At 32.1% G+C, this 21,855-nt stretch overlaps 3 protein-coding genes across 4 annotated transcripts; all 3 read right to left on the bottom strand.

Moving 5' to 3' along the window:
* Nucleotides 1-195: 195 nt before the first annotated feature.
* LOC126686389 (thymidine kinase a-like) lies at nucleotides 196-4,201 on the bottom strand. 2 transcript variants are annotated; one of them, XM_050380423.2, is made up of 4 exons: nucleotides 3,488-3,873; nucleotides 1,553-1,697; nucleotides 875-996; nucleotides 196-763 (listed from the first exon to the last, which is right to left on the bottom strand). In XM_050380423.2, exons 1-4 carry the CDS (start codon nucleotides 3,784-3,786, stop codon nucleotides 508-510), a joined length of 822 nt encoding a protein of 273 aa, XP_050236380.1. In that variant the 5' UTR covers nucleotides 3,787-3,873; the 3' UTR covers nucleotides 196-507. The 2 variants fall into 2 exon arrangements, with proteins under 2 accessions (XP_050236380.1, XP_050236379.1); XM_050380422.2 differs by lacking the exons at nucleotides 196-763; nucleotides 875-996 and adding an exon at nucleotides 1,870-3,265 and having other exon boundaries at nucleotides 1,612-1,697; nucleotides 3,488-4,201.
* A 103-nt stretch (nucleotides 4,202-4,304) lies between these two features.
* LOC126686388 (pentatricopeptide repeat-containing protein CRR2, chloroplastic) lies at nucleotides 4,305-7,041 on the bottom strand. Its single transcript, XM_050380420.2, has one exon. The coding sequence runs from the start codon at nucleotides 6,841-6,843 to the stop codon at nucleotides 4,885-4,887; it is 1,959 nt and encodes a 652-aa protein (XP_050236377.1). The 5' UTR covers nucleotides 6,844-7,041; the 3' UTR covers nucleotides 4,305-4,884.
* Nucleotides 7,042-8,095: 1,054 nt separating this feature from the next.
* On the bottom strand, nucleotides 8,096-11,733 carry LOC126685748 (DNA-directed RNA polymerase II subunit RPB7). Its single transcript, XM_050379695.2, has 6 exons — nucleotides 11,561-11,733; nucleotides 10,704-10,869; nucleotides 10,557-10,607; nucleotides 9,714-9,779; nucleotides 9,502-9,570; nucleotides 8,096-8,487 (listed from the first exon to the last, which is right to left on the bottom strand). The coding sequence occupies exons 1-6, from the start codon at nucleotides 11,674-11,676 to the stop codon at nucleotides 8,425-8,427; spliced, it is 531 nt and encodes a 176-aa protein (XP_050235652.1). The 5' UTR covers nucleotides 11,677-11,733; the 3' UTR covers nucleotides 8,096-8,424.
* Between the last annotated feature and the right edge of the window lie 10,122 nt (nucleotides 11,734-21,855).

Here is a 21,855-nt window from a genome sequence, read left to right as displayed (position 1 = left end):
TATATATATATATATATATCTCCCCAAACCCAAAATGTTAGATGGCACACAATTCAATTCCAAATTAAATCTATTCAATTAAGCTACTTTTGATTATAATTTGTAGACCATAAATGAGACTAAATCTGCTAGATGTATTATGTTGGAAACTTGGAATACATTTTTAAAGTTCAGTAACTAAATTAGTAAATCAGAAAAAAAAACCAGACCATTGATCTAAATGCAATAATTTTAAATCCACATTGACTACACTTCGACTCTCCCACTTTTACATTTCTTTGATTCTGATGACCATTAACTGTACATACATTTCTACCATAGATGATACATCCGTGAGGTTAAAATTTACTATTTCCCCTCGTTTTTAAAAAATCACTATTTCTCCGACTTTTTAGTTTCTTTTACCTAGCGATTTTTTTCCAAATGCAATGAGGAAACAGTAAGTTTGACCTAATTCCAAGGAGGTGATGGTAATTTTTCCTTAAGAACACAACTCAAGCATATGAACTACACATAAGAGCCACAGTCAACCTTGTCTGATTCTAAAACAATTCTTGCAGCTTCAACAACTGATTGTCCACTGACATAATGCTGTCGGCATACCGGCATATAGACATCCGCTCCGCCGATAACTTCTATCTTCGTCTCCTCCGTCTTCCTCAGGGTAAAGAAAGCACGCTTTCCGCAAAATTCGCAGCGTGCAGTTAACTTAGTTACAGAATCAGCAAGTGGAATTATATCAAGCACAGAACCGAATCTCTTCCTGCGATTGTATTAATCCCACCATCAAAACAGACTTTGAGATGAACTATATATGACTTGCATGTAATGAAAAAGAAAAACAAGAAACAAGTAATCAGCACGATATATATACCTCAAATAGTCACCATCTAGACCAGCAACTATCACCGTTTTTCCATCATCATCGGCAGCTTCACGGCAGAAATCGTACAGATCTCCAAAAAATTGTGCTTCATCAATACCAATTACATCCAACTGCCACCATTTGATTTAATGAGTATATTACCCAGTCCATAGAAAACTAGCAACAATGATATGCACATATGATACATCCAGCATTCAGATCTTTTTATGCAACTTTTGTGCAAACACTAGCTACATTGATGTTGCAAAATGACGAGCGTCAAACAAAAGCGAATCTGTGGGTAATGGTGCATCTACGTAGCAATATAAGCAATAGTCAAGATTCAAACTAATGATTAACTATACAACAAAGATTTATTTTGCCCCTCCATCTTGCGACAAAAGATCAAAAGTCTAAGCTTGTGGGTTTAGACAAAAAGAATTCATAGCTTGTCAAATTTCAATCATTTTACACCCTAAGTTGACGTCAATCTGACGTCATTCTTGATGGTTAAAGGTGTAAAATGATCGAAAATTGACAAGTTGTGGATGTTTTTGTCAAAAATCGCAACTCTTTCGATCTTGTCCCAAGTTGGAGGGGCAAAATGAACCTTTATTGATTAATTATACATATATATCAAGATTTATTTCTTATCGATAGATCTTATCATAATTTGCGTCGACATACCTTCTCATAAGCACTACCGCCAAAGGTTTGTCTAAATGATGACAAATTGGGTAATGCCACACAAGGCAGCTTCACTCCATCATGTGTCACTATTGAATCCAAACCATATCTTGTATCCTTGTTTGATTTTATGATTGCTACATTTCTGCATAACAAATTCACACCAAATAAAAATAAATACTACAATAATTGACATCACTAAAAAAACAATAGCCACATCTCTACATGAAACAACAGTTTGAAAAATCAGCATTTGGATCTCTCTTATTGCGTAAAAGGAAGGGCATCATTAGAAGAAACGGCACAAACAACTTTACCTACTTACTTCAAATTATCAATCTAATTCCAGAAGTCAAAGGAAGCTCAACTAATAACCAAGCGTGGATATTGGATTTGAAATGTAAGAAAATTTCAAGTTTATTCATCAATTATTGGTTACTTATGTCAGGGATATAGGCAGCATCCATTAAAATGCAGTTCAATCTAATAATTGTCCTACATATCTCTTCAAACTTTTGATGCGACTTATCACCCATTAAGAAGCAGTACACCTCCCCTTGAACTTCAATCATGCTATAGGCAGGCTCCTTCGATATTCCCGAATCACTCATCATAACCCTAACCTTTGCAACAGCATCCCAACACCCAAAAGTAGCATAGGCATTTGATAAGACTACATATTTTCCAGCATTTTCCGGATTCAATTCAAAGAATTTCTTAGCTACGAGTTTTAACAGGTGCATGTCTCGATGAATCCTACAAGCTCCGAGCAATGCACCCCATATAACTGAATGTTCTTTACACGGTGCATCAAGAACAAACTTATAAGCCTCTCGTAACCTCCCAGAACGACCTAGAAGGTCAACCATGGCTGCATAATGTTGCCCTCTAGGACGGATTCCATAGTCCCGCTCCATAGACAAGAAGTAATCCCAACCCTTATCAATCAAACCTCCGTGACTACAAGCAGAAAGGACAGCAAGAAAAGTAACATAATTTGGCCTAAAACCATCATCTTTCATCCTACGAAACGAGTCTAAAACCTCTGTAACTCTTCCATGCTGGCCATAACCAGATATTAACGAAGTCCACGTAACCACATTCCTGTTTGATGACTTGCTAAAGACCTTATGTCCATCAACAAGATTGCTGCATTTAAAGTACATATCTATAAGGGCGCTATTGACTACAACATTCTCTCTTAAATAACACTTTAGCATCACACAGTGGGCTTTCTTACCATGCTCTAGCGTTGCCAAAGCAGCACAAGCTCTAAAAGCAGATGCAAAGGTATACTGGTCCGGTATCAAACCATTTTGTCTCATCCTATAATAAAGACTAAGGCCTATTTCATCAAGTCCCTTTTGTACATATCCAGCAATAATAGCATTCCAAGAAATCAAGCTTTTATCCAACAAACTGTCGAAAAACACACGTGCAGTCCTTAAATCTCCCGATTTTGCATACAATATCAACAACTTATTTTTCAAATATTCATTACCAACATACCCAACAACAACCATTTGTGCATGAATTCTCATCCCCATCATGTACTGTTTCCTAAATATACATTCTTGCAACATAAGCGCGTAAATGCGATGCTCAACTTTAAAACCCGTACGCCATAATAGCGCCACAGCTTCCGTCATTCTCCCGGAACAACAAAGACCCTTTAGTGTTTTTTCAAATCGAAGCAAATTCTCAACCTGAAAACTGGCAAATATCTAACCAGTGATAATCACATCCCATCAACCCTGAATTAACAATATTCACCAATTTTGAAAATCCTGACCTCAATAAAACTATATCAATCAACAAATATACTAACACATTTAAAAATTCAAAACATAATCAAATAAAAGATGTAATCTTTCATAAAAATAACCAATACCCAAATCAAATACCAATGCAAAAGATCAATTAATTTACACCAACCTGCCATCAGTGCTTTCTGACTGCATTCGCCGGAGAAGTGTGGTGGTTTTTCCGGCGAACATAGGGCCAACAATGACATGAATTTCTCCGGAGGAATGAGAAGGATCGGACTCCGAGTAAAGGCATCGGTTTTGAATTGGGAGAATAGAGAGCATAGGAGTAGAAGTAGCAATTGGTAAAGAAATGGAATTTTTAAAAGTTTTTGCATTTGAGAAAATTTTAGATTTTGAAGCTAAAGAAATGGGTGAAAATGGTAGGGATAATAATACACACTTCATTTTTGAAATAGTAGTTAACATTTCAAGGGTTTTTTTGATTGTTAGATTAATTTTTTTGACATGTTAGCTAAATTTAGGGTTTAAGAAGAGAGCAGAAGAGAGGGGTTTAAGCTGGTTTCACTCTCTTTCTATTTTAAAGAGAAAATTACTATGAGACCCTCATATTTGTTATAATACACACTTTAATCCTTTCTGTTTGAAAATTAAACAATATAGTCCCTCGCTTTTATTTCCGTAAATAGTTTAGCCCCCTCGGGTTGACTATTCTAGTGTTTTACCCCACTATCTGAAAGCTATATGAAGAAGATACTCAAGAAAAGGACTAAGGAAAGCTATAACTTGCAATTAGCAATATCTTTATCAGATAGAAGAAAAAGTTGTATGATCACACAATCAATCATTCACCCTCATACACCGGGGCGGAACTACTCTCAGACTAGGATAGACTTCAGTCCCGGCTGGAATCGAATTTTTCAAAAAATAGAGGTAATTTTTTTGAAAATAAAAAAAGATTTATAGTGAATTCAGAGCTAGGAAGATAAACTCGGACTGCCGAAGTGAATTAGAAGTTAACCACGAACTGAAAAGGATTCCGACACTGCTCATACAGTACATTGCATCATTACATATTCTTCAGAATTTCTTGAAAAAATGTGCACACTCATCTTATGTTGATCCTTTATGTCACCGGAGCAGCTCAGAAAAAGACTTAAGGAAATCCGGGCTGCTTCAAAAGACTTAAGGAAATCCGGGATGCTTCCTTAAATGAGGTAGTTTCCGCAGAGCTATACCAATTACAATAACAAGAAGGATTTAAAAGTTGACACAAACCCGAATTTGGATGCCTTAGAAAAAATGTAACTTCTCAAGCGAACATGATAATTGCTACTGTACAATATTCCTATTATTATTGACGAAAATAGAAAACTTATTGGAGTTAATAATCACCAGCTACGGTGCATGATAATTTACCGAGAACTACATTCCGCATTTCGTTCCGTTTCAAAAAATGCTTCTGAAACTCAGAAATTTTATATTTATAACTCATTCTCATAAAATATGTCATTTGGCCGTTTCTCGTATCAGCATTTTCCGTTTCAACGTTTCGTGCAACATTGATCACCAGTAATCTCCGCATGAACAGACCCCGTCACGGAAATGGTGAAAGCGATTCACATCTTTAACTAGAATCTCCCTATTTGTAAGCTTGGAGATGAATTTTGTAAACAAATGGCAGTCTTCACACAATCTCAAGTTCTTGGTGATCCGAATGGTATCTCTGCTATTTGAATTGATAAGCCCAAACGCAACGGCTAGTTTTTCACTGTGACCTAATACAATTTGCTCTTTTTCCTCTTCATCAAGATCATAAAGCACACCTTTGGTTTGTGGCACATACCCTTTCTCCTTCATTTCTTTAGACATCTTAACAACCAAAGCATGAAGCTGTTCGATCCGTGGATTGAGCTCGTCAGCCGACATGAATGAGTAGATTTTTCTTTTAACTTCTATCCAACTGCAACCGGATACTTTCCGTAGTCCTCGAGCATCCAACAGCTTCTTCACTCTTTTTACCCCGTCCCAGATACCAGCTTCTGCGTAAATATCAGCTAGAAGCACATAATTCCCGGCATTTGTAGGCTCAAGCTCGAAAAGCTTTGTGCCTGCCCACTCTGCTAATTCGACATTGTTGTGAATCCGACATGATCCAAGGAGAGAACCCCAAACCTTAGGCCCTGGTTCGATTCGCATATCCTGAATAATTTTAGCTGCTTCCTCAAGTCTATTGGCCCTGCCGAGAATGTCCACCATACAAGCATAATGTTCAACACTAGGATGTATCCCGTAATGTTTATTCATCGACTCAAACAACCTCTTCCCCTCCTCTACAAGTCCTGCATGACTACAAGCTCCCAACACACTGATAAACGATACAGGACTTGGCCTTACACCATCACGAATCATCTGTTCAAAAATATGTATCGCTTCCCTTCCGAATCCATGAACCCCATAACTTGAGATCAACGAATTCCAAGAAACAACATCTCTATTATCCATCTGATCAAAAACACATTGCGCCAATTCAAGTTTCCCGCATCTTGCATACATAGTAACAAGGGCGCTAATAACAGGCAAGATACTGTCCAGCCCTCTCCTAAGAATATACCCATGTAACAACTTCCCTTGCTCCAAAGCCGCTAAAGCCGCACAAGCTTGAAACACACTAACCATCGTCACGGAATTGGGACACAAATCCTTAGTCTCAAGCATCATTTCCCTGAAAAGCTCCAAAGCCTCAAAAGGTCTCCCATTCTTGGAATAACAAGCAATCATAGCACTCCAAGAAACCACATTTTTCACAGGCATTTGATTAAAAACAAAACTACCATAACTCACACAACCCAACCTTGCATACATATCAACCAAAGTAGTCATAACATGAACATGTGCCTCATACCCACGCCGCAAAATCTGCGCATGAATCTCCTTCCCTTTCGTAAGCAATGACACCAAACCATTCGAAGCAACGCAAGCTTTAAGCACATAAGTATAAGTAAACCGATCAGACCCCATTCCAATAGAATTCATCCTCCGATACAAACCCAACACCTCCTCCCCATTACCCACCAAAGTAAGCGCGCGAAAAAGCGCATTATAAACATAAATAGTTCTGCTACGCATTTCATCGAACACCTTACGTGCATCATCAATCGAGTCGAAACTCGAGTACATATTAATGAGTTTGGTGGCCAAGAATGGATCTTGATCATACCCATTTTCAGTAAGGTGTTGGTGAACCAATTGGGCATCGGAAAACGAGTTTTGGTGGGTGCAAGAGAGAATTAGAAGTTCATAAGTGTGCTGAGTTGGGTCAGGTTCATTCGAAAGGACATTAATTGCTTGTTTTAAGTTGCCTTGTTTGCATAGGGATTGGATTAGTTTGTTATTGTCAGTTGCTGTGGAGACTGTTGGGTTGAGATTGACGAAGCAAAGTGGTGGCTTTGGAGATGTACGAGGTAAGAAAAATGAGTGTGAAGGTGGTTGAGTTGTGGTTTGTGGAGAGTGAAATGCCCACATAATTACAGGATTGTGTTTGATTGAGATTATGGGCTTGTTTATATGCTTAGGTTTGTTATGTAATGAACTTTAGTTTGAGTTCTGTTGGGACTTGTGATTTTATAGCTTGTGGAATAGTAAGAAATGATGATCATATTTGTGTTTGTAGTTAACTAGTTAAGTGAAGTAGGATTCTTAATTAGGGTTTTGAATAATCAATCCTTCTTAAACAAACTTATCTTCCTACTAAGTTTTAGCTATAGTTTAATGATTATCACACTTTTAATTTCTTATGTATAAACGCACAACTATTCATGGCAACAATTCACGATTTGTGAAGCTAGCGAAGCGTTTTTTTTGCTTCTGCACATCGAGTTTCCCGAGAAGTAAAGCATCCAAAAAAAACGAATAGCATTTTGTCAATCGAGTTTTCCGATGAGCAAAGCATCCAAGAAAAATGTATAGTATATGCGGGGTCCAATTGCGTGAGCATTGAAGAGATATGTCTCTGATGAGACATGAGAGTTGAAAATAATAATAATTACACACACTAAGGCTCTTCACCTGAAAAGACAATTGCAAATAATGTGTAAAAAAATGTATATGCACCCTTGGCACTTGTGCTGCGCCCAAAAACAGAAAATTTAATTTTTGTATAGGCCATGTCTCATGAAGATTGCACATTTTGTCGCGTACGCAATCAATTAAAATTCGAACCTCACCATCTATAAGGCTTACCAATACCATCCGAACCTCACCGTCAATTTTAGCGTATAGATATATAGATGTTTTTTCATTTATTTTTGTATTATATAATCTCATCTATTTATTTTTTTAGGTTATTTACATATCAAGTTTTAATATTTTATTTTTTCAGCAATTTAATTTCATTTTTTGACATTGTGTAGCTTATAGTTGTTTTTCACCAAATGTAAAGCTACAAATTTTGTATAGAAATGGCGCCGGTTTAAATTAAAATAACATCAAAAAACGGAAATGTGTAGCACAATACCAAAAAATTAAAAGGTTAGAATGTGCAGTGCAAATTTTAAAAAAATGAGACTAGATCGCTAGAAAGGTAAAGCTTTGGAAAATTGATAGACCGAAATATTCCACTTTTAACTTGAGAGGAAAGAAAAAGATAAAAAAGAAAACACTTGAGAAAAATGAAATTAATTTAGCAAAAATAATCAATGAATTAAAGGTTTTTTAACACAAATATTGAGTCTTGAGTGATATTATTTCCACTAAAATTTTATAATTAAACTATAGGTAAAACAAACTTTTCAAATTGAAATAAAACTATCAAGTTTAAAAATCTAGCTTAGAGCTGTCAAAATTCAAATCAGGACAATGTTGGACTGAAAAACTAAATCTAATTTCAACTCTTGGCTCCAGCAGATCTGTGGACAAGTTTTATACATCAATGAAATGGTACTATATCAGAAGTTGCTGTTACAGTTGCCCCGAGATGAAATCTGTAACGATTTAGCAATGTGAATCCAACGACGCCCTGAGATTGTACAAGCAGCAATAAACAGAGACTGATGATGAATAGCAGGCAGATACTTTGGCGCAGTCAAATTCTCGTCAAAAATTCCGTTAACCAGCTGCAGGATCGTTTATCACGCCTAAGAAATCATCTTTTATGGTACCGATGCAAAACTGCCAGAAAAATATACGTAATAGCATTAGATTTGCATCAGCCAAAACTTCATATGATTATCTAAAGGCCAAATGTTGTAAAAAGGCCAAACCTTTCATAAAAATTTCACAAAAGTCCTGACCTTTCAATTTTGTCGATTTTGGCCAAAAACAAATTATTTGGTTTCAATTGTGGCCAACTCTCAATTTGATTTCAATTTGCCTATGTGACGCCTATGTGACGCGCCAAATATTGAAAGGTCAGGACTTTTGTGAACCAAATAATCCATTTTTGGCCAAAATCGACAAAATTGAAAGGTCAGGACTTTTGTGAAACCAAATAATCAGTTTTTGGCCAAAATCGACAAAATTGAAAGGTCAGGACTTTTGTGAAACTTTTGTAAAAAATTTGGCCTTTTTACAACATTTGGCCTTATCTAAACTTATTTTATTTGATGTTTATTCAGTAGTTGCAATTTCAAAGTAACTTCATTGTGCCGTAGTATGCACAGCTACATCACAATCAAAGCCACAAAATAGCCCACGGTTGATACTGAATGCAGCAGAAGCTCGCTGGAACTTTACATGTCAAGATACGAAAGTATATTCAATGTATAGCTACAGTAGTTTGCATGCCTAATTTCACTAATTTCCACTAATTTCCAGAATCGTACCTGCCATACGAACCGACAAATTTGGTTTGGTTTGGTTTTGAAAGTAACAAAGTTTCAGTTTACTTTTGCTTCAAACTGAGCCAAACCATTCTCGGTTTGGTTTGAAATTTGTAAGATTCTTAAAAAATGAATTCACTTTGGTTTAGAAAAAAATCAAAGATCTGGTTCAGCTTGAACTGAATGCATACTCCTAGTTTTAATTCAGTGTTTCAGTGAACAAACTCCTTAATTAGCCTTTTTACAAGGGACAAAAATGACTCTCATAAGTGATACCTGAATATAGGCAATGTGATTAAAGCTTATGGCTCAAAAGAGAAACAGAAAGAGATCAGTAAATAGACGTTAGATGTTATGCACTTACAATTTCTGTGGCATCAACACGAGTCCCAATTATCTTCAGTCGCACTTCACTGTCCTTCTGAATTTTAACCTGAAAATGAGGAAAATATCAATTACAAGAGCAAATTTTTTAAGTCCAAGACATAAATCTTGTTCTTATCTAAAGATGCAAGAAATACAACGTATGGAACATAACACTTGGTCTTATTGATGTACGCAAGAAACGTGACTTACTGATCCATCTGAAGTTGTATAGTTAGGTATATCTCCAGACTGGAATTCCATGTCATCTGGTATCAACTGCCACATGATACGAACGATTTTATCACACTTAACGTAAGCACAAAAAGGAGAATACAAAGAAAACTGAGAAGAACTGATGGCCTGGATACTAGAAAAGTAAAGAAAACGGGCAACATGATAGAAATTCAGTATTAGCAACCAAACATGCAGCACCAACAGAAAATTAAGCATCATTAACAAAAATGGGATTCCTGCGTAGAAGAGTCCTGTTTTTCCTTCTCACATTAATTTTCCTAGTGTCAAAACATGTTATATGTTACATTTGCAGTAATATTCTAGGTATCGTGGAACCATACATAAAAAAATCTTAAGTTCATTTCACAAATGAGCACGTTAGATAACAGGAAAACAGAACAAGACATTCAACAAGTATACATCATATCAAATTCATATACGAACCAGACTTCTTGATTGCATGAAAACAGAAAATAAGAGATTGACTAAAACAGATTCTTTTTTCTCTGTTATAGTTCCCCAAAAAAACAATCCACGTTATACAGTGGTGCTTCATAAATTAACTAGTAGCTTCAATTTTCTTACACTGAAAGCATAGTGTAACTTCTCATCCACTTTTCTTGAAAAAACAAGTTTAAGCGCACATTTAATATATCTTAAGCAATATACATACTTCTGAAAAATCCAAGTAACGTTTACCAATGACAAATTCGGCAATATACAGTACTAACTACTAAGGGAAGAAGCCAATTTTTTAACAGATAGTAACAAAAAAAAGCTAACATAGGACAAAACAATAGACTAAAACGCGAAACCTACATGGTTCGAAACAAAAATTTGAACTGGCCCAGCTTCTGCAAAAAATCCCATCTGTCAAAATTACCAAATAGAATTACAAATGTTACATAATGAAGAGCTCCACCACTAGCAATTGACAATAGTATCTGAGAAATAGGTAAGAGATACCTTGTTTACCATCGTAACAACAGCTTCCAGAATCTCCCCCTTAAATGGCCTGAACACAACACACTGGTACTTCACTGGAAATGTAACAAAGCTTGTACCATCTCGGATCAACCCTTTTCCAACATTTTCAATGCCTGTTATTGCAATCACAAACCCATGTCGACCGCTGCAGAAATCCAAGTCATGTTTACCAACGACAAAAAACCGTCATTGATTAAAGAACTAACCAACTATATTACATTTCAACGATGGCAACTCAACTTCATCGAATTGCAACTTATTAGGGTTCCAACATAAATAATCTAGACTTCACATATAAAATAAGTTCATCCACCAACTTCAATTTGAGGGACTGAAAATGTAGCACAACATATAACTAATATAATTTATCCATAAACAAACATCTAGCAACAAAATAACCCTAAAGAGAAAACCAAGCGAATAAAAACCTAACCTTAAGTGTCAAATACGTAGCACGGATACTTCATTCAATCAACGTGTCCCGTTGCAAAAACATGTCGGACACTTAACAATTTCGGGCACAAAACTTCAGTTTTTACATACGAATCTTTAAAATAACACCGTTTTGCCGTGTCCGTTTCCGTGCTACCTAAAACCTACTATCAATTACCTGAAAATGAAAATACCTAATGCTGTATCATTTTATCTAAACTCCAAATTCATAAAAAATTAAGACAAACCCAAATGATTTTAATATAATTGAACTGCCAAAAAATTAAGACAAACCCAAATGATTTATTAAGACATGAAATCTTAATGTAAAAAATTAACCATAATTACAGTGTCTAAATCTTAAAATTAAGACATGGGTATGAATCAATGTTTGAAAAGAAAACCTGCAAGTGCCTTCGACATCTTTCATAAGCTTAGAAACAAGATTTTCACGGACGTTGCGACCGAAGTAGCGAGGGTGTAATTGCATGTTTCTTTCTAATACTATGTGAAAAAACATCTTCCCTTAAATTGGAGGGTGTAATTGAGAATGAATCAGAAAATTGGAATAAAAATCACTTGTATACAAATAAAACAGCTACTATAAATAAGACGAGACATTATGGGCCATGCAGTCTTGGGCTTTCAATATTCACCAACTATTGAGTATTAAATTGGATTTTTTACACAAATCCCCTAAAAGTACTATGGTGTTTCACTTTTCCCTAACCATTTTGATTTTGGCAAAAATCTCTCAAAAAAAAATAAAAAGTTTATAAAAATCCCTCATAACCCAAAATAAAAAAATGAGACAATATTCTCCTTGGTATTTGTCAACATTTCATTGATCTATATTTGAATCAATCAAATGATGACACGTGGCAAATGTGGATTTGGTTAGACAAACTAACCAACCGCCGCCGACCACCGGCCGAATTTCGATCCGACCGGCCAGACCACCGGCCAAATTTTGGTCCGACCGGCCGGACCACCGCGGTCAACTATAGTGGTGAGATTTTAAAAAAATTAAATAAAATATAAATTTGCTATTAATAGGAATAGAACCCATGACCTCTCACTCTTTGTCCATGTGTCTAACCATCAAGGTAAGACATGTTTGTTGTCTTTATTTACTCTTTAATATATATACATATACTCTTTAATAATGTATAAGAAAGCATTTAAACTAAATATAAACATATTAAAATGGTTGATTATAAATAATATATTATTATGAAATACTAATAAAATATTACGCTTGTTAAAATTTAAATTAATTTATTCTAATTAAGTTAATACTAGTGTAAATTAAATATTAACAAAGTAAATTAAGTTATAACAAATTTATAAATTAATGTATTAGAAACACAATTAACTTAATGTCAACTCGATATAAATTCAAAATAAATTATTTTAGTTAATTTAGTTGATATTAAGTTAGTTTTTAAAATTATAATAAATTACTAAAAAAATTGCTTCAAATTGACATGTAACCTTCATCAAGTTTACATTGAGTTGACATTAGTTTCACATCGAGTTGACATTAGGTTCACATTGAATTTATATTAAGTTACATTTCAAAATTAAAATAATTTACTTTTTCGGATAGACATTAAATTTATATTGAGTTGACATTAGGTTTGCATTGCATTGACATGAGATTTACACTGAGTTGACATTAGGATTACATTGAATTGACATTACGTTTACATTGAGTTGACATTGAGTCGTCATTAAGTTGATATTAAGTCGACGTTGAGTTGATATTAAGTTAATTTTTAAAATTATAATAATTTACTAAAACATTTAGTTTGAATTGACATGTAGTTTACATCAATTTTATATTGAGTTGATATTAGATTTACATTCACTTGACATTGAGTCAACGTTGAGTTGATATTAAGTTTAATTTATATTAAGTTTACATTGAGTTGATATTAGGTTTATATTGAGTTGACATTAAGTCATCATTGAGTTTACATTGATTCGACGTTGAGTTGACATTAGGTTTATATTGGGTTGACATTGAGTCATCATTGAGTTTACATTGATTCGACGTTGAGTTGACATTAAATTTACATAAATCATTGCGAAAAATCTTAAATAATTTACTTTCATTCTACAATTAGTTTATTTTTAAAAGTATGAATTATAAAAAAATAATTTTACTATTATAATAAAAAAATAATTTTATTTAAAATTTATAATTATTTATCAAAATATTTACTTTGAGTTGATATTTAGTGAACATTAAATTTACATTAAGTTGACATAAATTTATATTAAGTTCACATTAAGTTTACTTTGAGTTTATATTAAGTTGACATTGAGTTCATATTAAGTTTATATTCAGTTCATTTATTTTAAATTTACTTTCGACTCATGTCAATAAAATCTTAGATAGTTAGCTTTTAAATTACTATTACTTTATTTGTCATTTTATAAATTATTTTTAATAGTATAAATAATAAAGTTAACATTAAGTTGTCATTGAGTTGACATTAAGTCGTTATTAGGTTTATATTGAATTTTTGCCCACCACGGCGGGTCCCACCACCATGTATCCGACCACGACCACCTCGGGTTTGACCAACAAACCATTATATTTTTCAATTTTAACAAGTGAAATATCTTACTAGTCTTACTCATGTATTAATAAAGAGTGTAAAATATAAATATAATATATTTTGTATTTTTACTGTGTAAATATTTATTAAATAAATTAAATTAGATTAATTTAATAGTAACTTTAATTTAAACTGATATTTAGTTTATATTTAATTTATACTATAAAAATAATTTCATTCTAATAAATTTGTAATCAGATGTATATAATATATATATATATTATAGAGCAAATGTTGACAGCAATAAACCTTTGCCTTAATGGCAAATCACTTGGTCATTTTGTAAGAGGTTAAGGGTTCAAATTTCCTTAACCCTAATATGATGTTTTATTTAATTTTTAATTATTAAACAAGTATTGGTCCAACCATTAAAAATGGTCAGACCACCAACCATTGGTGGTCCGACCGGCGTTCGCCAGCAGTGGTCCGACCGTTGATCGCGGTGGTCCGGCCGTTGACCGCGGTGGTCCGGGCGTTAACCGCCGTTGACCGCGGTGGTCCGGGCGTTAACCGCCGTTGACCGCGGTGGTCCGGCCAACAATGGTCCGGTCGGTGATGGTTCGGTTAGAAATGGTTCAGTTTATGTAAAATTAGGAGAAATTATTGAGTGTATTGGAAACACAATAGATAAAATACACTATAGAGACAAAATAGTAATGACAACCATTAAAAGGTAGACATGAAAATGGTATTTTAAAATTGAGGGATTTTTTCAAGAAAAAAAAAGTTGAGTCACTAACATAAAGTTTTGAAATTTTGGGGGATTCCATGTAATTTTCTCTATTAAATTTTAAGTTGTTAAAATAATAAAAGTATGCATCAAGTAGATTAATAATTTTAAATATTACAATAAACATAGCCAAATTATAATTTTTTTTTATTATCCAAATTATAATTTAATTTGACTCTAAAGTAACAATTAACCTACTAATTTTTTTAATTATGTATAAATAATAAAATAAAAATAATAAAAATCGAACTTTTAAAATTTAAAAGTAAGAAGGAAAATAAAATATATCTCTAGCTTGAAGAACTTCCCAAGTAAGTTAATTTATTAAATTCCGTAATTTCATTATTATTGTTAGGCATAACTTTCTAAGTGAACTTATTTCTTGATCGATCTAACCAAGTATTGGGGGAATGTTTTACACCAAATCATGTTTGCTCAACATAAAAATTAACTCAAAACAGGTTGAAACAAATTCTTCAGAAAACAAACAACTAACATACAGTCATATGGATTAGAGCTTTCGAGTTCCATTATCCATTATCAAATATTTTACCGACATCAAATTCCTAAAATAAAATTTAATCGAGTTTGAATTGAACTTTGAATTTAAATCAATTTCAGTTGAGCTTTTTTTAACTCAACTCCATTCTATTATTCCATGAAAGCTCGATTATGTACTTAACGTGGAAGTTAATTCATAATAAAATAAAAACATTGTACCAAAGGAAAATATTACAAGACTCAGGAGACCGAAGGCGAAACAAAGTAAAAATGGAGTTTTCACATGCATAACATTATTGATTGTATTATTCCATAAAAGCTCGATAACATAAATGTCAATGATAAAATATAAACATTGAGAGAAATTAAAGATAAGATTACAAAATTCAGAAGATCGGGATTAATGACAATTGTGTGTCTCATTTGCTAATTATTTCTCAAATTACCCCCAAAAATGAATAAATTCTCATTTAGTCTCTTTCAGACCGCGGAACTGTTCAGCGATTTGTGTAAACCGCGGAACAGTTCCGCAGTCTAGCCTACGTGGCTCCTCGCTGGCCAGTCAGGGAGGAGCCACACGGGAAAAGCAAACTGCGGAACACTTCCGCGGTTTGCTTTGTCCAACGTGGCAACGTGGCTCCACCTACGTCCACCTGCATCTAGGTGGAGCCACGTCTGCAGACCGCGGAACACTTCCGCGGTTTACCCCAAGACGCTTAAGTATTCCGCGGTCTGCATGGTACAAATGCAGAAAAATGTTTAATCGGGGGCTAATTTAAGAATTTTTTTTAATTTTATAGATAAACATGTCATTAACCCTAGAAGATCGAGGGCGAAATAAGAGTCTGATTGTATAAAATAACTCGAGATGAATTTTGGAGTCCATCAACCTTATATATCTTGAAAGTAGACTCTTGTAGATCATAGAAAGTTTAATAATTAACTTTTCAAAGAATACATTTCTCAAACACTATATATATTTAAACCTAGTGAAATCATCATTATTTTTACAAAGAGCTGGTTATTTAAATTTGACAAATCTATCCTTAATTAAATTTGAATCTATTATTTTCTTTCTATTCTATTCTATTCTATTTTTTCCTCAAAATACCTAACTAATTAAATTTGAGTGATTCTATCATTTCCTGCAAATATTTTTCTAATCTTTCTCTGCTACCCATTTCTTAAAATTGATTGATTTTTTCCATAAGAATTTAAGTCTGCCGAAACCATTAAAATCCAAATTACCCATTACGAGTCTGCCAACAACTTGTTTTCCATTAATTGAATGTCTATTCTTGTAGGTGTTATGAATCATGATTAAACTTTAATAATTCCAGAAAACAACGAAATAATTTGAACAAATCCAGTAAAAAAACGCAACACAAAAATAAAAGAATGTTTCATATTTAGAAATGGGCAGTATATTTTTTTTGATGAATATGGGCAGTATATATAAAGAGAGGCACAAAAAAAGGTTGCATAAAAGAAATGTTAATTATTCTATTTAAGTTAATTAGGTTATTTTTGAAGAAGAAAAAACAAATTAAAGAAGAACAAGTAGACTCATATATAAATAAGGATAATATCGTCAAATTTTAAAAATTATTATTTCCCTAGTAATTTTAGCTCTGAAAATATCACCACCCTATTTAAAATTCAAATGCCAATATGGTAGTACAAAAACAAAGTTGTCATTTGATGATTATATATAAATTGCTTATACTTATGATTTTGGGCATTTATACAATAGTTAATGAAAAAATCTACAGATTCTTGCAACTTCAGCTATACCTCGTGAGAGTAAAGATAATGGGACATTAGTTCAAGCTCAACTACTATCAAATTATGTTACGTAAAATTGGATGAGTAGCTCACTCTAACTCGTTTCTTTGCTAATATTTTTAATAATTTTTTTGATGAGAGCAAAGAGAATGGATATGAAAAGTTAAATCCGTTGATCTAGAAAGGGTCATCTTCATGATAAATGTGTACGATCATGCTAATGAAAATAATTTGAAAGGAGGAAGTCAATTAAAATGTCAAAAAATTACAGGAAACATTGTGTTGCATTTACCCAGAAATCATGGAGCAATTTTGTAGAATAGATTTTTAATATAACAGAGATGCGAGAGACTCTTGAACTTCATCGGCGTATGAGTTAAATATACCAATTATCTTTAAGTGTGATTCTTTTAAGATTTTGCTTGCTTATAACCATTTATGTGTACAATGCATATGTGCCATAATTGTAAGAATGAACAATTTAGATCCAAAGTAATTTCCTCTTTTACATAATATAATAATTTTTTAATTTCCTCAAATATTTCATATTCAACTAATATTTCTCAGCTAAAATATTTCAAATTCAAAATTCGTTTACTTAATTTTGTAAATCATAGTATTAATTTATGTCATAATCATAGATGTATCACTCAGTATTTATAATACTAAAAACATGCCATGAATGTGAAACTTTTAGCAACACATTTTTCATGAAAATTTTAACACTAATCAACATTAAAATGAAGTAGTTAGTTTATACGAATTACATGATTCAAAGTTGGTGGGTGTCGAATCCAACAAAAATAATTCCTACTCTCTAAATAAAAATAACTTGTAAATAATGACAAGTAGGGTCGAATACACAGAGATTGGGTAGACTTATTTCTTAAACAAAATTCAAATAAAAATAGGGGGGTTTAAATTTGTAATTAAAAACAAATTAAATTAAACTAAAATTCAATTCGAAGCAAATAATGAAAATTGAGAGAACAAATTAATATGAGAAAACTCCAACCCAAGGTACAATCTTAGTTTAATTCATTGAATTGATCATCGATGCAAATATAATTCCCAAATTCATCAATAAATTGGTTATAGTTGTTGAGACGCTCTAACAACCTAATTTCTTCTTAGTTTATCGTTAACCAATGGAAGCCATTTGATTAATTCTCTTATTGAATAAACAACCCTAGAAAAGGTTCTACGATTTAATTTACCAAAAGCAATGCAATTTAGAGAAACTCAATTCTAATCAACAAACTCAAAAGCTTGGTTCATTTAGATTAGATCATGTATCCACATAACATGAATATGTTATTCTACCACTAATAATTAGAACAATTAAACAATTACGGATTTAATATTCTAATTTGGCATAGACTATCTTGATAATTGAGTAATAGGCCTTTTTACACAATCAACGAAAATAGAATTCCTAATAGACATAGAAGATACATGAATATTAATAAAATTGAGAAAATAATAAAGAGCAATTAAATCTCACAAATCATATGAATTCAAACCTTAATTAACCTTGGGTTGGAAAGAAAAGAGTTTAGCCACACATAATTGTTGTAGAGAAAGTGAAAAACAATGGAAAACTAAAAACAATGAATGACCAAAAAATGGTCTGAGAGTTTGATTTTTACTAAACCTAATAATCCCTAAAATCTCTCCCTAAATCCCTCCAATAGGAAAACTAATCTAATTCAAAATTAATAAAAGTTGTGTTGCAATAGGAATCCTTTTTTCCCTAAAATAAACCTTGAATAATAAAGAGTGTTAGTGAATAAACACTTCCAAAAACGAATTAAGACGCCACATGGCAAATTATAGCTTTTTATGCTTCTTTCCACAAAATCCTGATTTCTGGAAAACGCCGTGGGCACGCTCTAACTGAAGAGATCTTCTGTTTCTTTTCTTCCTTTAGTCCAAAAATTCTCCAAAGCATCAATCTTTATAAAAGCTCAGCAAATATCATCTTTTCACCTTCATATTGCATCCAAACATTCCGTCTAACATAAAAAAACAATAACCACAATTAAGATCCATGATTAAGCATAAACACTCCATAAACACCAAGCAAATATGGTAATTAGTATGCATAAAATGCACACTATCAAAAGTGTAAAATCAATAATGATGAATCACCAAGTGACCACCATCTAATCTGAGCTCCAAACACCTGCACACTACAGGAAACAGAGGTCAAAAGGAATTTCTGGTGGAGAGTTACTGAACATTCGTTCCAACGTTCAAGTAAGATATTTTAGCCGGAGGAAGAAGAAGAAGAGTAAAGAAGTGAAGTTCAGATAATGGAAAGAATTACCTAAGGTTTTGAATGTAAGATTGTTTTTATACCATACTCGTACAAAAACCTTTACTGAGTTGGCTTCTTCTTCTTCTACTGGTCCCAAATTTCTGTTATGATTATATGGCGCGTTTTTCTGCATTTGGCGCGGCGCGGTTTGTTAGGTGTGTCTAGCTAGGCCCTAGGGCCTCAGAATTATGAGGGCCACAAAATAATTTTGTGCATATTTTGTTTACCTTTTAACTTATATAATTATATTGTATTAATGAAGAGTCAATGGTACTAATAAGGAGAAGTCAAATATTCTTCAACGGATCTTAAACGTTAATAAAGTTTCAATCAAACAAAAAACCTTTTAATTACCTGGCTTAAACTTAATTAAATCATTTTTGACTTTGAGGAACATAATTTTGAAGAAATAAAACAAACTTTACCAATCAAATATTTTCAATAAATTTGTTTTGACAAATTTTATTTATTGATGATATTTTTTAAAACTTTAAAACTTTAAAATTTCAAAATTTTTCTTTAGTTTCATTATTTCTTTTTCAAACCTATGCATCCATTTAAAATTTGAGGCCAAAGTTTGTACCCGCAAGCGACTTACACGGCTCGAGTGACTGAATGTGGAAGGGTTAAAGGTGTCGTCTCATAGTTGGTACCGTTCAGGAAACCTAATGCATGCCCGGTCTTAGGCATAAGCCACTAAGACCTATACCTAGAGCCACATATTCTAAATATTTATGGGGTCCATTGGAAAAATAATATTATACTATTAAATATTTAAAAAAAATATACATATATTGATTATTTTGATGATATTTTAATATTTATTATGAAATTGCTTAAACCCCTTAATAATAATAAAAAAAATAAACTCTAAGAGGCTCATATTATATAAAATCCTCAAAATATCTATCTATCTATCTATCTATCTATATATATATTTATTTATATTTATATTGATTTATTTAGTAAATTAGTTTTTTATTTTCATTTTAAAAATTAATTAAACTCTTTTGTACTAATACCAAAAAAATCACTAATAATTCACATGTTTTAAATTGTTTAAGGTTAATCTTTGTGTATTTATTTTTCGAATAAAAAAATTATGCTAAATATGCCTTTAATATTTTTATTTTTTTGCAAAAATTACATTTTTTAAAAATCAAGAATAAATTTATCAAAAATCTAGCAACGTTCTACTAAAATTGACTAATGATTTAGCAAAAATACATCTTTGTAAAACATTTACATGAAAAGTGGGCATATTTTTGTGAAAAAATAAAACGAGCTTATTTTTTTAAACAACTCGATGAATATTGATATTTTTATAAGAGAAGATTAGGATAATACTCTATTTTTTAAAGTAATTTGATTTCCTACCTCAATAAGGAAAAGATAGAGAAAATACCTCATCATTCTAATACTTTTATTTTTTTACTCTAAAGCATGTTTATATTATGATTATACCTACTTTTTATTGATTTTTTACTCTAAGTATATATTTTTACTCTAACCATATGACAACTGTCATATTTTTATATTTCTTTCTTTTTTCTTTCTCTCTCCTCTCTCCTCTCTCTTCTTCTTCTTCTTCTTCTTCTTCTTCTTCTTCTTCTTCTTCTTCTTCTTCTTCTTCTGTTCTTCGTCAATTTTTTCTTCTTTTTTATTTTTTTTTCTTCTCCATTTTTTTCTTTCTTCTCTATCGTTCCTTCATCGCTCCGCCGCCCTTTCTTCATCGCTCCACCGTCGCTCCACCGTCGCTCCACTGTTCTTTCATTTTTTTTATTTTAGCGAACTTTTCTTTAATTCATGGCGATTATTGCGATTTTTTAACATTCAGATATAAATAAATTACTCTTGATTTTTTTTTCAATTTTAGATCTAAAAATCTGCATGAAAAAACAATATTATGATGAAAAAAACGATTTTCTGCACAAAAAACGATTTTCTGCAAAAAAACAGCATCTGATTATCATATGATTATCATAACACTGCATAAAAATGATTTTTTATAAAAAAAAAATCTCAGATTATCATATGAGTATCACTGTATTATCATAATGTTATCATAACACTGCATAAAGAAAGATTTTCTACAAAAAAATTGATTATCATGTTGTTATCACTGTATTATCATCTCGTAATCATAATATAATCATATGATACCGGGATGATAATGTATTATTGTACCTAAATGATAATGTTATGACAACGACATAATAATAAAATTATGATAACAGTATGATAATATGATACCTATAAGAAAAAAAATTACATAAAAAATATGATAACGAGATGATAATGTGAAGAAAATAGTATTACAATGAAGTATAATAAGGTCATGTTATCATACTATTATTGTCACCTTATCATCTTATAATCATAATTTTTTTGTAATTGTTTTTTTCATACATGTATAATATTATCATACTGTTATCTTTACATTATCATCTCGTTATCATAATTTTTTTGTAATTATTTTTTTCATAGAGATATCATATTATCATACTATTATCTTTACATTATCATCTCATTATCATAATTTTTATGTGATTTGTTTACATATAGGTATCATATTATCATACTATTATCATAACTTTATTATTTTATTATCATCTGGTTATCATACTGGTGTCATGAATCTATTTATAATTCTATTTTCACGTACGTTATCATCCAGTTATCATAAGCTTACCATAATTCATTATCATCTAATTATCATACTCCAGTGTTATGATA

The sequence above is a fragment of the Mercurialis annua genome, linkage group LG6 (assembly GCF_937616625.2).
Source record: "Mercurialis annua linkage group LG6, ddMerAnnu1.2, whole genome shotgun sequence".
In the NCBI taxonomy this organism is placed as follows: domain Eukaryota; kingdom Viridiplantae; phylum Streptophyta; class Magnoliopsida; order Malpighiales; family Euphorbiaceae; genus Mercurialis; species Mercurialis annua.
This window is presented reverse-complemented; position numbering and strand designations above follow the sequence as displayed.

Coding starts and splice junctions, on each gene's coding strand:
- LOC126686389 (XM_050380422.2), bottom strand. CDS start 3,786: ATGTTAACTACTATTTCAAAAATGAAGTGTGTATTATTATCCCTACCA. Junction 3,266..3,487: donor TCAGAAAGCACTGATGGCAG/GTTGGTGTAAAT, acceptor GATATTTGCCAG/TTTTCAGGTTGAGAATTTGC.
- LOC126686388 (XM_050380420.2), bottom strand. CDS start 6,843: ATGTGGGCATTTCACTCTCCACAAACCACAACTCAACCACCTTCACAC.
- LOC126685748 (XM_050379695.2), bottom strand. CDS start 11,676: ATGTTTTTTCACATAGTATTAGAAAGAAACATGCAATTACACCCTCGC. Junction 10,608..10,703: donor TTGTTACGATGGTAAACAAG/GTATCTCTTACC, acceptor TAATTTTGACAG/ATGGGATTTTTTGCAGAAGC. Junction 8,488..9,501: donor GTGTTGATGCCACAGAAATT/GTAAGTGCATAA, acceptor TTTTTCTGGCAG/TTTTGCATCGGTACCATAAA.